Source organism: Somniosus microcephalus, chromosome 22 (genome assembly GCF_052327205.1).
Source record: "Somniosus microcephalus isolate GS21.2 chromosome 22, FLI_Smic_1.0, whole genome shotgun sequence".
NCBI classification, from domain to species: domain Eukaryota; kingdom Metazoa; phylum Chordata; class Chondrichthyes; order Squaliformes; family Somniosidae; genus Somniosus; species Somniosus microcephalus.
Genome location: NC_141008.1, coordinates 23,385,389 through 23,398,035, shown reverse-complemented (window position 1 = coordinate 23,398,035; position 12,647 = coordinate 23,385,389). Strand labels below are relative to the sequence as shown.

Below are 12,647 nucleotides of genomic sequence, written 5' to 3'. Positions count from 1 at the left end.
TTAAGTCTAGAGGTAACAAAGGCATGTGGCAGGGCTGGAAACCTGCTTGGAGGGATTCAAACATGGAGTTCCCGGAAAGATGGGCACAGATTTGGGAGATGACAACACGTTCAAGGACTTTGGAGAGGAAAGGGAGGTTGGAAATGGGGGCGGTCGTTTGCAAGGACGGAGGTGTAGTTTCTCTGTACCCTATCGAATCCTTTTAATGTTTTAAACACCTCGATACTCAAGGGAATACAAGCCAAGTTTATGCAACTTGTCTTATAATTTAACTCTCTAACCCTTGGTATATTATGGTGAACCTGCACTGCAATTCTTCCAAGGCCGATACATCATTCCTGAGGTGCGGGACCCAAATCTGAACACAGTATTCCAAGTGGGGTCTGACCAAGGCTCTGTGCAACTGAAGCATAACTTCAGCCCCCTTGCGATAAAGGCCAACATCTATGATTTTTGATTATCTGTCCACTAGCATCAAATGATTTGTGTACATGGACTTTCAAATCTCTCTGCTCCTCTACAGTTCTTAATTTCTTGCCGTTTTAGAAAAAAACTCTGATTTATCTTTCTCTGGTCAAAGTGGATGACCTCACACTTGCCCACATTAAACTCCAGCTACCCTAGTTTGGCCCACTCACTTAATCTGTCTATGTCCCTTTGCAACTTCCTGCACTACTTAATGTTCCTCCTAATTTAGTGTCATCTGCAAACTTGGATATAAAACTCACTCTCCCTTCATCCAAATCATTAAAAAATATAGTGAAAAGTTCAGATCCCTGAGGCAACACCACATCACACCCTGCTTAAAGGAGCTCTGCTGTCTTGTGAAATGGCTCACCTGTTTCGAAGTTTTCTTTTGCACCTTTCTTTTTAAATTGAAAATGTTACGGCAAACTTATCATAGTTCACATGAAAAAGGTCAGGGAAAGGCCACCTGCTCCGAGACTGAAATTCTTGCGTGCGATTGCTGTAACCACTAAGGGATGTTGTGCCAGATGAAAATTGACAATCAACTTTGTTTCAGGCCTGGCCAAGTAAACGTCTCGCAAGACAGCCAAGGAGCTGCTGTTCCCATTCCGCTCACGATCCATTCACATTCCATCCACTCGAGTGGTAGAAAATATTTAACATTTGAACCACCTGCCTGTTGACGCAGAATTTGGGTCGTCTTCAAAGTATCACGCCTGGTATGAAAGAGCTGCTTTGATGTGTGGTATTGTGAGCTTGCTGAGAATGGTGTCGTTGCTGCAGTTTTCCCTAATCTGGAGTATCTCTGCTTCAGTTTTTTTGTTTCCACATCACAGCAGAGATGAGATTCGATGGAGTGAAGACAGACTGACCTTGTGCTCATCAAAGTTTGTTCAAAGTTTCTGAGACAGACTGAAGATAATTGAATGCTTTCTTATTTTGCAGCATTGTGTCCATTTTAAAGTATTGTGTAAGTTAAGCATTTTAGATGCTGTATTCTTTTTGCTTGTGTGTAATTCTAATCCTTGTAAATAAATTTGGCGCGTTTTAGCCTGAATTATCTGGTCTGACAGCATGGTATTTTCTGCCTTTCAAAAGTGACCATTTTTCATCATTAAATATTATAGTAAAAAGTCATTGTTAATCTTGTGGCATTGCTTATCCCTTTCATGGCACAGATAAATGTAATTTTGAGCGTGAATAGGCCAGAGGCATGCAGGTGGTGGCAGAAACTTTGGCTTTACTGATATTTAGCTGGAAAAAAATTCTGCTTTGTTTTGTTCTTAATGTCAGACATGCAGTTGGAGTGTGTCGCAACAGCCTTGCAATCGATAAGTTTGCGGAGCATGAAAAGAGACAAAGAAATCGTTATGGTCATGCAAAATGTCTCGTGACTTTGACTAGGGCAGTCTCGGTACTGTGGGTGAGGTGGAAACTACGTTTGAGGGTCTTGACCTGAGAATGGTGGGAGTGAAATTTCAAGGCAATGATTTTAAGGACTTTGGCGAGAAAGGGAAGTTTGGAGATAGGGCAGTAGTTGGAAAAAATGGAGGAATCAGTTTGTGATGGATTTGAAGGTGAGGATAGTACCTGAGGATCGAGAAAGGTTGATGTGTAGAACCAAAGTTGTTTATGCACGCTAGGATAATCTTGCAGTAGGTTGAGGAATAAGTTGTGGGAAGAGAGTGATTGAGGCGGCCAAGCTAGACCTGGTAGTGGAGATCCAGGCCAGTAACTCGCCATTTGTCGTCAAGTTTGGATATAAAACTCACTTCCTAATTTATGCCACATGTGGCTGTTGTATTGTGTGCAGAATGGTGTAGATGTGAGACTGTCCTAAGATTTGGTGTGCATGAAGATGTGGAAAGTGAAGATGAGAGAGTTGTGAGGCAGACCGACCGAGGTGTTCATGTTGTGGGTGGCAGGATAAGGAGGCACAGAAAGTGAACCTGGAGGAGTTTGGGCCAAGAAGCAGGATGGGTAATTAAAAGGAGTTGAAAGGCCAGGAGACGGCCTTGTTGATGACCTCTTACTTTTTGAGGCTGATTGTGATGACCTAGTTCAAGGGGGTGACCATTTGTAAATACGGGATAAGATTGATGGAGGGTGAGGAAATTGGTGCTGGTGTTGACGTGGAGGTTGAAGTTGCTGAGGATGAGTTGTCTCTTGGCACAGACAGTCAGGAAGGCCTGGGGTGGAGTAACCCAGTAGGATCTGAGGAGGTGGGAGGTCTGGTAGAGGGTGAAGTGTTACCAGATGAGTAAGAACCGGCCAAGCTGGGATCTTGGCAACAAGTATAGATTTTGTTTTAAGGGTGAAAAAGCAATAAGCTATGTGGAATGATATTAAAAATAGATGATCGAGAAAATGGAAAGAGCGTTTGGAACCATTTAAAGTGTGTATCAAGTGTTCATTACCAGGGTGATTGCAGTAATAAAGCTACCCTGACATAAGCTTTAGTACTGATATATATTTAGGGATTGTTTCAGCATCATGGCTTATGAACTAAAAACTTCGAAAAATGATCACCTAATAAGAGATAAACCATCACCAGGCATTCAACAAGTTACTTTGTGAAGTAACCCCATTTGCGTTACTTCTATTGATTTCCCTAAGGCTTTTGGCACAGTGCCTTCATGAAGAAGCTGCAAGCCATGGGAGCATATGGTAGGCGAGAGACTCGATGAATCAGTATCCATCTCTGAAGTTATCCACCATCACCCATCCTGCTTGACGTCTTTAACAGTGTTGGTTGGTTGGTATTGGAAGGGACAACCTCCACAGTATCAGCATTTCTGGGAGTATTGCAGTGCTCGTTTTTCACAGATAATTGTGTTGTTGGTGGATTCCCCATGCGATTTATTGTGCACTGATTCAGCACATTGATCCCGTATGCACTGATTCAGCACATTGATCCCGTATGCTGAGGATTTCTCAAGTGTGGTTTTATAATTTTGGATCAAGCGGGGATCTGAAATGTATTGATTGGCAGGTACAAGTTGCATCTGCTGATTTGATACCAGTACCAGGGGTTCTGATCAATGCCAACTTCAGCCTGAACATAATCCTCTGGGACTGTGCTGAGAAGGGTGCATTAAGCTATGTTGGCTTTCGTAGCAAGAGGGTTTGAGTACAGGAATAAGGATGTCTTGCTACTGTTGTACAGGGCCTTGGTGAGACCGCACCTTGAGTATTGTGTGCAGTTTTGGTCGCCTTATCTGAGGAAGGACGTTCTTGCCATGGAAGGAGTGCAGCGAAGATTCACCAGGCTGATACCTGGGATGGCAGGAATGACGTACGAGGAGAGATTGCGTCGATTGGGCTTATACTCACTGGAGTTTAGAAGATTGAGAGGGGATCTCATCGAAACCTATAAAATTCTGTCAGGCCTGGACAGACTAGATGCTGGAAGAATGTTCCCGATGGTCGGGGAGTCCAGAACCAGGGGTCATAGTCTAAGGATAAGGGGTAGGACATTTAGGACTGAAATGAGGAGGAATTTCTTCACCCAGAGAGTGGAATTCTCTGCCACAGAGGGTGGTGGAGGCCAGTTCATTAAATATATTCAAGAAAGAGTTGGATATATTTCTTAAGGCTAAAGGGATCAAGGGATATGGGGAGAAGGCAGGGACAGGGTACTGAATTTGAATGATCAGCCATGATCTCATTGAATGGCGGAGCAGGCTCGAATGGCCTACTCCTGCTCCTATCTTCTATGTTTCTTACCTTTCTTCAATGACAGTACATTTCCCAGTGCGGGTTAAACTCCTAGCATAGAGGATGTGTCAATTGCTCTCCTTTTGAGAGCAACGGAAGGGTTTCCTCTGGCCCATGTGCAAAATCCAAGACCAAGGTGTGAGATGGCAAAAAGGGGAAATGGTTGTCTGAAGGGAGAGGAGCTCCATGTTGCAGTGAGCTGTCAGAGTATCCTAGAGGGAAAGTTAGCATAACAATGGTAACACCTCTTGGCCAAAGCCCTTCACGTGAGGACTGGAATTAAACTGCTGGCGAATAAGCCCGGTATGTAGTATTGGATTTGGGTGTCTAGAAATTTAAGCTTCCCTGTGCAGATCCTTCCACTACACTGGAGGCCTATGTTTGTCGGAAGGTTGATGAAGGAACATGGAACAACAGCTGCTGCAAGGTGATGCTTGGAGGCTGGGTATGCGAACAAAGGTTCATGTATCTAGGGTTCAGTGCCTACCTGCTTGAGTTGCACCGCAGCAAACCGATTCTGCTGAAAGTCTGCGTCCCCAGTTGGTGGACGCACCATTTGAGAGGGTATATAGTGAGTATAACATGATGTGAATCATTTGAATAGGGAAGACATTGGCGGGATGTCTCCCACCAACTCCACCTCCTGTGGTCAGAAGTAACAAAAGGAAGAGAAACATTCATGTTCATAGTCAATCGGGATGGTCTGCTGAGAGAAAAGCATTGGCAATTTATTGCAAGATTAGTGCCCACCGAACCTGTGTAAGCGTTGGTCTCTTTTGAGTAGATAGATTTATTTTTATAAGTGTATTTGGCCCACTAACCAGGTCAAGGTTACTCCATAAGAGGAATGAAGTGAGATGATTAGAACTGTTACTGTGTTCACTTGTGTCTGTAAAAATAAAGCAACTTAATGGATTGTACCTGGCATCATCATGCTGAAGTGTTAGCAGCCCGTCTATTGAAAGATCAGAGTGCACAAGAGGGCACGTGCAAAAGACATGATATCCAGTTCAGGGGGTACTAATGTTATTCTATCCTGTAATACTGGCTTGGCTATTAATTACACTGACTGTAATTCCAAGAATTTTGCTTGTGTGAAATATATTAACTTGTCACATTGTAAAGCGGCAGGTACAGGTTTCTGGCTGTGAGCAACATCGTGGGCGATCGAGATTATATGATGTATTGTGTATAATTTTTGTAATCGTGTTATAAATCAGCCCATCCTCTGACTAACCTGAGAGCAATGCCACAGGAGATCACTGTTTATTTGTCTTTTACTTAAAGGTCTTTTTTTCCCCTTGTCTTGCAGATAAGTAGCTAACTGATGTGAGCACTCCATGTACAGGCTGCTTTCCCACTTTGCAAAACTTTTGCTTAGACTAGAGAGGATTTGTCCAGTACGGAGTCAGCTAGATAAGTCTGTGTTTGAAAGCCAAAGCATCTGCACTTTACTCCTTGGACTCCCCGTTCCATATTCTCACCAAGTGTGGTTTGTTCATCCCTTCTCGATACATTTGGCTGTGAGCAGGAGCTGGTTGTCAGTGGCGCGAGGCCTGAGACGGCGTGTTTTCAGCCCAGTTCTCGTGACTTTCTGTTGGGTCCCCAGCTGCCCATTTTGCACGTCAAAAGCAGGGATGCCTGTGCAGCGATACTGCGTGGACTATGCCAAGCGTGGCACAGCTGGCTGCAAGAAATGCAGGGAGAAACTCCCAAAGGGACTGGTGCGAATTGGGAGGATCATGCCAAACCCCTTCTCCGAGGCGGCCGAGATGAAGGAATGGTACCACATCAAATGTATGTTTGAGAAGCTGGAGCGAGCCCGATTAAGTACCAAGAAAATCGATGACTTAACGGACTTGGAAGGTTATGAAGAGCTTCAGGATGCAGAGAGAGATCTGATCAACCAGCATATTAAAGGTCAGAACACCAAGAGCTGGTGAGCTTTGTGCTTTAAACTCTTGAGCTTCCCAATGCCTTAATAGGTGAAATACACTCCTCTGTCATGTGATAAGCTGGACAGATCTGAAGTCCCGTGTTTGATCGTTAGTCTATATTGAGCAGAAGTTGGGACATTGCAATTGGCCACAGTGTCCCTGGGCTGAAGGGTTGGGGAGTAAATAGCCACGGTTCCTGTTTCTGATCGCGATTCAATAACCTCACTGGAAAACATGGATGAATGTCTGGCGAGAACAGGATCAGGCCTCGTTGTGATGCCTCCTGTGATCAAATAGCCTGTGGCCAATTGCCTTCTGTGCTCACACATGAAGAGCGGCCACTTGGGTGAGTTTCCAGACCATTCCCATGGAACTACATTGCTAGTAGGGGCCGCTGCTTCAGAAGAAGGAATAAAATGGGAGTAAGCTGCCTGTCTGCTGCATATGTAAATATTGGTGGCTAAGTTCAGCAGTCCCATGCAATGCTCTGGCTGTATTGATTCCTGAAACCTTTAAGGGATCATTTACATGGTGACCCATCTTACCTAGTTTTTTAAAAAGAAGAAAACCATCAGACCAAAGGGAAAGTTAATGGGTCAGCAAATGTGTTTATGGGAAAGGTACTAATGCAGCTTTAATTTTTTTCTAGAACTTGCAATCAAGAATGGCTTATTATCTGCAAAAATCAAGCCCTCCCAGGGTAAGCCGGCTGCAGTCACTCCATCGCCCCGTAAATTCTCCGGATTCTCGGGTAAGGACACACACTGTGCTTCACCAGTAGTCTGTCTGTGATGGTAACTGAAATAAATGGCATGAGGGTGGTTGCCTGTAATGGATATAATAGCAAAATACTGCGGATGCTGGAAATCTGAAATAACAACAGAAAATGCTGGAAATACTCAGCAGGCCCGGCAGCATCTGTGGAGAGAGAAACAGAGTTAACGTTTCAGGTCTGGGACCCTTCATCAGAACCTTCATCAGGGTCCCAGACCTGAAACGTTAACTCTGTTTCTCTCTCCACGGATGCTGCCGGGCCTGCTGAGTATTTCCAGCATTTTCTGTTGTTATTTCCTATAATGGATGTTGGCTTTAAATGTTTTTTATATCTGGGTGGGGAGGGAGAGGAGAGGAAGCGAGGGGAAGGAATGCCGGGTACTGCAGTACTGTTGAGAAGTTTGAGGTTCTTGTTTGCAGCACCCAGCAGACATCTATTGGTAGTGAAGAGGTACTGCATCTTGCAGACTAGCTTGTATCTGATTGACGTTTCAACATTTTGTTTGACTATTGTTCACCTGTGAGTAATGGCAGGCTATTCAAATGTAGCAGACATTGTAGCTGAATTCTACTTTATTCTTTGACATTGGCGCGTACACCTTCTAGTAGGAATCACTAGATCGTGATCATGAGTGGCAACTCCTTTCTCTAACCAACCCCCTCCAGAGCACGGAGTGCCGAAGCTAATTTTAGCCAAAATAAACAGATTACTTAGTAATTTATGCCATTGTTTGAGGTAACTTGCTTTGTGCAAAATGGCTATCATGTTTGCCTATATAACAGTAGCTGCACTTCAAATGACTTCATTGTATGTGAAGCATTTTGACAAGATGCAAAAAAGTAACTTCTTTACCCAGAGAGTGCTTTGAATGTTGAACTTGCTACCACGTGTTGTAGTTGAGGTGATAGTGCAGATGCATTTAAGGGGAAGCTGGATAAGTACATGAGGGAGAAAGGAACAAAAAGGTATGATGCTAAAGTTAGATGAAGTCGGGTGGGAGGCAATGTTCCCTTTAAGCCGTGCAACTGTCTCGAGGTCCCGCGCAGCTGGTGAGTCAGCTTCACGATGCAAAAAACCGCCAGTGCGCGGAAGGTTAAAGGGGCTGCGCGGTCCAAAAAAAAGTTAGGGGGAGGCCTGTGTGGAGCATAAACACCAGCATAGACCTGTTTGGGCTGGATGGCCCGTTTCTGTGCTGTAAATTCTATGTAAGGTGCAGTGTAGATGCATATTTTTTTCTTATTTAAATAGATTTAGGGGGGGAAAAAATTGTGATTGAGCTGAGTGTAAGCACTTTTTTTTCGACAAAAGAAAGGTTCGCAGCATGTCAGTCAGCATCTGCAAGAGAAAGGTAGGGTAACATTTTGGGTGGGAGCCAGTCTGATGAAGGGTATCACCTGAAAGTTGGCTTTCTCTTGCAGGCACTGACCTGCTATGCATTTACAGTAACTGATATTTCTTTCTGTACCTTTTTTACTTAAAAAAAAACACAGCTAAAGTGGGGACCCCTGATGAAGAGCCCTCCACCTCCAGCAGTACACTGCCGGCTGTGGTGTGTGACCCGAACCACAAGGATTGCTCCTTGCGGGAATTTCGTAAACTCTGCGCCATGATTGCAGACAAGCCGAGCTATAATACTAAAACACAGATCATCCAGGAGTTTCTGAGGAAGGGCACAGGTGGGGATGGTGAGTCCCGTCTTTTTACTCCCACGCACAGCTTCGATGAATTCCCTGCTCTGAAGGGAACCATTTAATTTTCCAAATGTGATTATTTTTCTATCCCTTTTTAAGAAAAAAAAGTAGTGTTCCAAGAAAGGCTCCTGAAACCTGTGGGCTTATCCTGCAATCGACCAGTTGCTAATTATTAAGTTTGCATGTATCTGTATTGTGTTGTGTTTATGGTAATTGTGCTGTTTCTATATTTTGGAATGTTTCAATGCCAATAATGAGCGAGATTTACTGGGCAATTCTGGATACCAAAACTAATATACTCCCAACCGCAGTGCTGAGCTGAGTGTTAAGAACAGTGTCTGCAATTTCGCTGCCAGGATAGGGACGACGGACCAGAGTTTTCTCATACTGAAGGTGGGGCTTGTGGTGGGGTACAGTGCCACAGATGCTGGCTGTCCTCCAGTACCTTGCTCATGTGACTTTTTTTAATGTCTGAGCCTAGAGAGCAAGTGTCGTCTGTCATTCGGGGGAGCTGAAATTTGTTTTAAGTGTTGATTGCCCTCCCATTTACATCTATCTCGGAAGCAGCAGAGACTTTTTTATATTCCTCGGTGTTTACTGTTTTTTTTTTTTAAACCCCCATCCCAAATCCTAATGTACATCTACACCTAACCTTGTTTATCATTTAGTTTGTATGATTGGCCAGAATTCACCCAATCCAATGACTAAATAAATGGGATTTGAACTTGAAGAATAGTGTGGGGGGTATTTCCTGGTGATTAGTGTTTGCACCTTTCCAGTGATGTGACTGAACGATCTAGCTGCAATTCAGTGTAGGCTATGTAATGCTGCCTGTTGTATTTGATTTTTTTTTCCCCCCCCAGGCAAATTCCACGGGGATGTATACCTGACTATAAAGCTCCTCTTACCAGGTGTGGTAAAAACTGTTTACAACCTGAGTGACAAGCAGATCGTCAAACTGTTCAGCAGGATATTTAACTGCAGCCTGGATGACATGGTGCGAGACTTGGAGCAGGTTCGTTACAGTCTTTGACTGAAACTCATTGGCCTGGTGTTAAAAACCGAAACTACTGCAAATACACAGTAGGTCAGCTTACAAGTGTAAAGAGAAAAGATTGGTTGTATTCTAGGTGTACAAAGAAAATACACGTTATGATGTTGTGGGTGTGTACCTTTCATCAGAATTGAACACTTAAAGTAAATAGGCATTACAGTTAGGTTAGGAAAAAAAGCGAGCACAATCAACAAGTACACCAATTGCAGAGAGGAGATAAGGGACGAAATGATCCGCAAACTGCTTAATAGATGAAATAAAAGATGATTATGAATTAAAGTAGTGATATAAAAAGGATAAAATATGCAAAAATTGGGAGGTGAAAAGACACCGGAGAGGTCCACACAAACACATGCATGAAGACATGAAAAAAATGAGATTGGAGAATAAAACGAGCTGTAACAACAGCAGATCTGAAACTAAAATAGAAAATGCAAGTGAAATGCTGTGAACCTACCAGTCACGAGCCAACTCCAGATAGCCCTGTGTGCTGCACTGTATGCATTAACTCGGGCTTTTTAACTGAAGGGACTGCTGGAATGTTAGCTGTCTCACTTCTTCACAGCAATTTATTTTCTTCAATCTTAACGAGTTTTGATTTATTTTGAAAACCTAGATACTATTGTAACTCCAGTATGGCACGGCTAAGGTTAAAGTCCAAATTCATCGAGCCAGTCCTAGTGATGTTTCAGAGAAATTATGTTAATATTTTTTAAAATGTAGATTGTTCAGGCAAGGCCTGGGACTTTCCATATGATTCCACCTGCCCTTTTCTGAAGGTTCTGGGATATGATTCTATGGGCACCAGCGGACCTTTTGCCAATGACCTATTCTGCTGGAGTGCCAGGCTGATCGCGCGGGATCGCGGCTGCCTTGATGGTCCAGGTAAGTACTTTTTATATTGCAGAGCCTGCAGCGATGGCCTTTCCTTTTAAGGGAGAGAAGGAGCCTTTGAACGCTGCACGGTTCAGTGTGCAGCGCTGCTGAAGTCTCCGCCCTGCCTGCTGCAGATTACGCTCCGAGCAGGATGTGGTGCGCTTGATTTCGAGCTCCACTTCCTTCTTGGAACGCAAATGGCAAATGTTTCAAAAGTTTGAAATCATTGGTGCCTAGCGCTAAATGTTCAAACTTTTAAAAATTAGCGCCCCAAACAGGGTGATTAGTAAATCCTTCCCCCCCCCCCCCCCCCCCCTTTGTGTGCGTGTACATTGACAGCTGGACTGAGACTGCACAAACTCATTTCATTTAGAGCGTTGTGTGAGAAGGCTCACAACCAACAGAGAGAAGAATTTCATTCTGCACCAAAATAATTCTGGGAATCTGTTTGATTGAAAGGAGTAACTTTAAAAATTTGAGTGCACGGGAAGACATTCTAAATTACTCCCAGCATCCCTTTTAAACTTGCCCAATAAAATGGCCTAGTTAGAAATAAACGCCAACACATACCATTTGTGCTGGAACTTTATAGCAGTACATAAATGCACTTCTGTGCTGAGTGTGTTTATAACTATAGAAGCCAGTGAATAAGCCTGACACGTGGAAGGGAGTTGAGTACAGGCAAACACCAACATGAAGGCAAGCACTAGTGTGTGTATTTTTATTATAAATTAGCGAATGTTTTATCTTGAGCTATTTTTTTGATGGGCATTGAAGAAAAATTTGCACCTACTTTTTAAAAAGTATGTGGGAGAAATTCAGTATCGCCCCATTCGGGGTGCAATTATCGGCCGGGCGCAAAGTTTAGCACCTGGCGCTAGTTATCGCCTCCGACTGCAAACTAGGCTTCTATCATCCCTGGAGGTGATTGGAGTGCTAAATCAGGTGCTACACACCTCTCAAGGCGCTGACGCCGAGGAGCGAGGCGCTACCTCAGAGCGCTGGCGAAGCTCATGTGATGTCAGTCAGCAATGGAACACAGACACGCTGGCGCCGGCCAGTTCTTAAAGGGGAGAGTCGATCTTGCTCTCCATCCACACCCTGCTCATTGCAGCCTTGAATCTCGACCTGGAGAGACCTGTACATCAAATCTGCTGGAAAGAACAATGGAGAGACCCAGGGAAAGACTTCGAGAGTGCAGCCCCCATAGTCTCTCGCAGGAGATTGTGGTGGTAGTGTTTAGTGCCGCCTCAAAATATCTGGTCAATTTTGCGAGTGGTGCAAACATCGCCGCGCTCAGGCGCTTGTTACTTTGTGCCCTCTTAGCAACTGAATTTTTGCCCCTATGTATTTGAAAATATTTTGATCCAGTACTGAAAGTGACTACGAAGAATGTTTGTGGCAAAGGAGTGCCGAGTGTGTTCTGTACATGACTGAGAATGGACTACTTTGAGTACTGTGATGTTTTATACTTAAGTTTATGGACGTGTAATTACCTAGGTTTCTTTGTATTCGAGAGAGTTTAATAATTTTCCCACTTTGATTCAGAAACTGGCTTTCATTTGAAGATAACCAGAAAAGGGAGCGCTGGGATATTCAGAAGATTGTTTTTCTATATTTCTCTCCAAGCCTCCAGGTGGCGCATCATCACAATTTAGACTGTAGGCAGAAGGCTTGGCATTGCTCGGGAATGGTGGCCAGGGTGATTCGCCCTCAAATTATTTCTTCTTCGTCCACCTCGCTCTTTTTTTTCCTCTTTTTTCCCCCCCCCCCCCCCCCCCAAAACCCTTTCTGGGGTATTTTTATTTTGTTCTTCAATTGATCGTGCTTCAAATAATTGGGACTCTTTTTAAATGTCTGCTGTGGCTCAGTAGTAGCACTCATCTGAGTCAAAAGGTTGTGGGTTCAAGTCCCACTCTAGGGACGTGAACACAAAATATAGGCTGACACTCCAGTGTAGTATTGAGGGAGCGCTGCACTGTTGGAGATGCCGTCTTTCAGATGAGACGTTAAACCGAAGCCCCGTCTGCCATCTCTGGTGGATGTAAAAGATCCCATGACATTATTTGGAAGAAGAGCAGGGGAGTTCTCCCCTGTGTCCTGGCTAACATTTATCCCTCAAAACAGCA

The 12,647-nt window shown here is 44.0% G+C and overlaps 1 protein-coding gene across 6 annotated transcripts in view; it reads left to right on the top strand.

Moving 5' to 3' along the window:
* The window catches only part of lig3 (ligase III, DNA, ATP-dependent), a 71,863-nt gene that overhangs the window by 8,529 nt on the left and 50,687 nt on the right, over nucleotides 1–12,647 (top strand). For 2 of the 6 annotated variants that reach the window (XM_085964320.1, XM_085964321.1), the window contains exons 2-6: nucleotides 1,025–1,438; nucleotides 5,498–6,105; nucleotides 6,772–6,873; nucleotides 8,388–8,582; nucleotides 9,452–9,603. In XM_085964320.1, the coding sequence (XP_085820446.1) occupies nucleotides 5,526–6,105; nucleotides 6,772–6,873; nucleotides 8,388–8,582; nucleotides 9,452–9,603 (1,029 nt within the window). In that variant the 5' untranslated portion in view covers nucleotides 1,025–1,438; nucleotides 5,498–5,525. The remainder of the gene's footprint in view (nucleotides 1–1,024; nucleotides 1,439–5,497; nucleotides 6,106–6,771; nucleotides 6,874–8,387; nucleotides 8,583–9,451; nucleotides 9,604–12,647) is intronic. The other 4 variants (XM_085964324.1, XM_085964325.1, XM_085964322.1 and 1 more) reach the window with 3 other exon arrangements.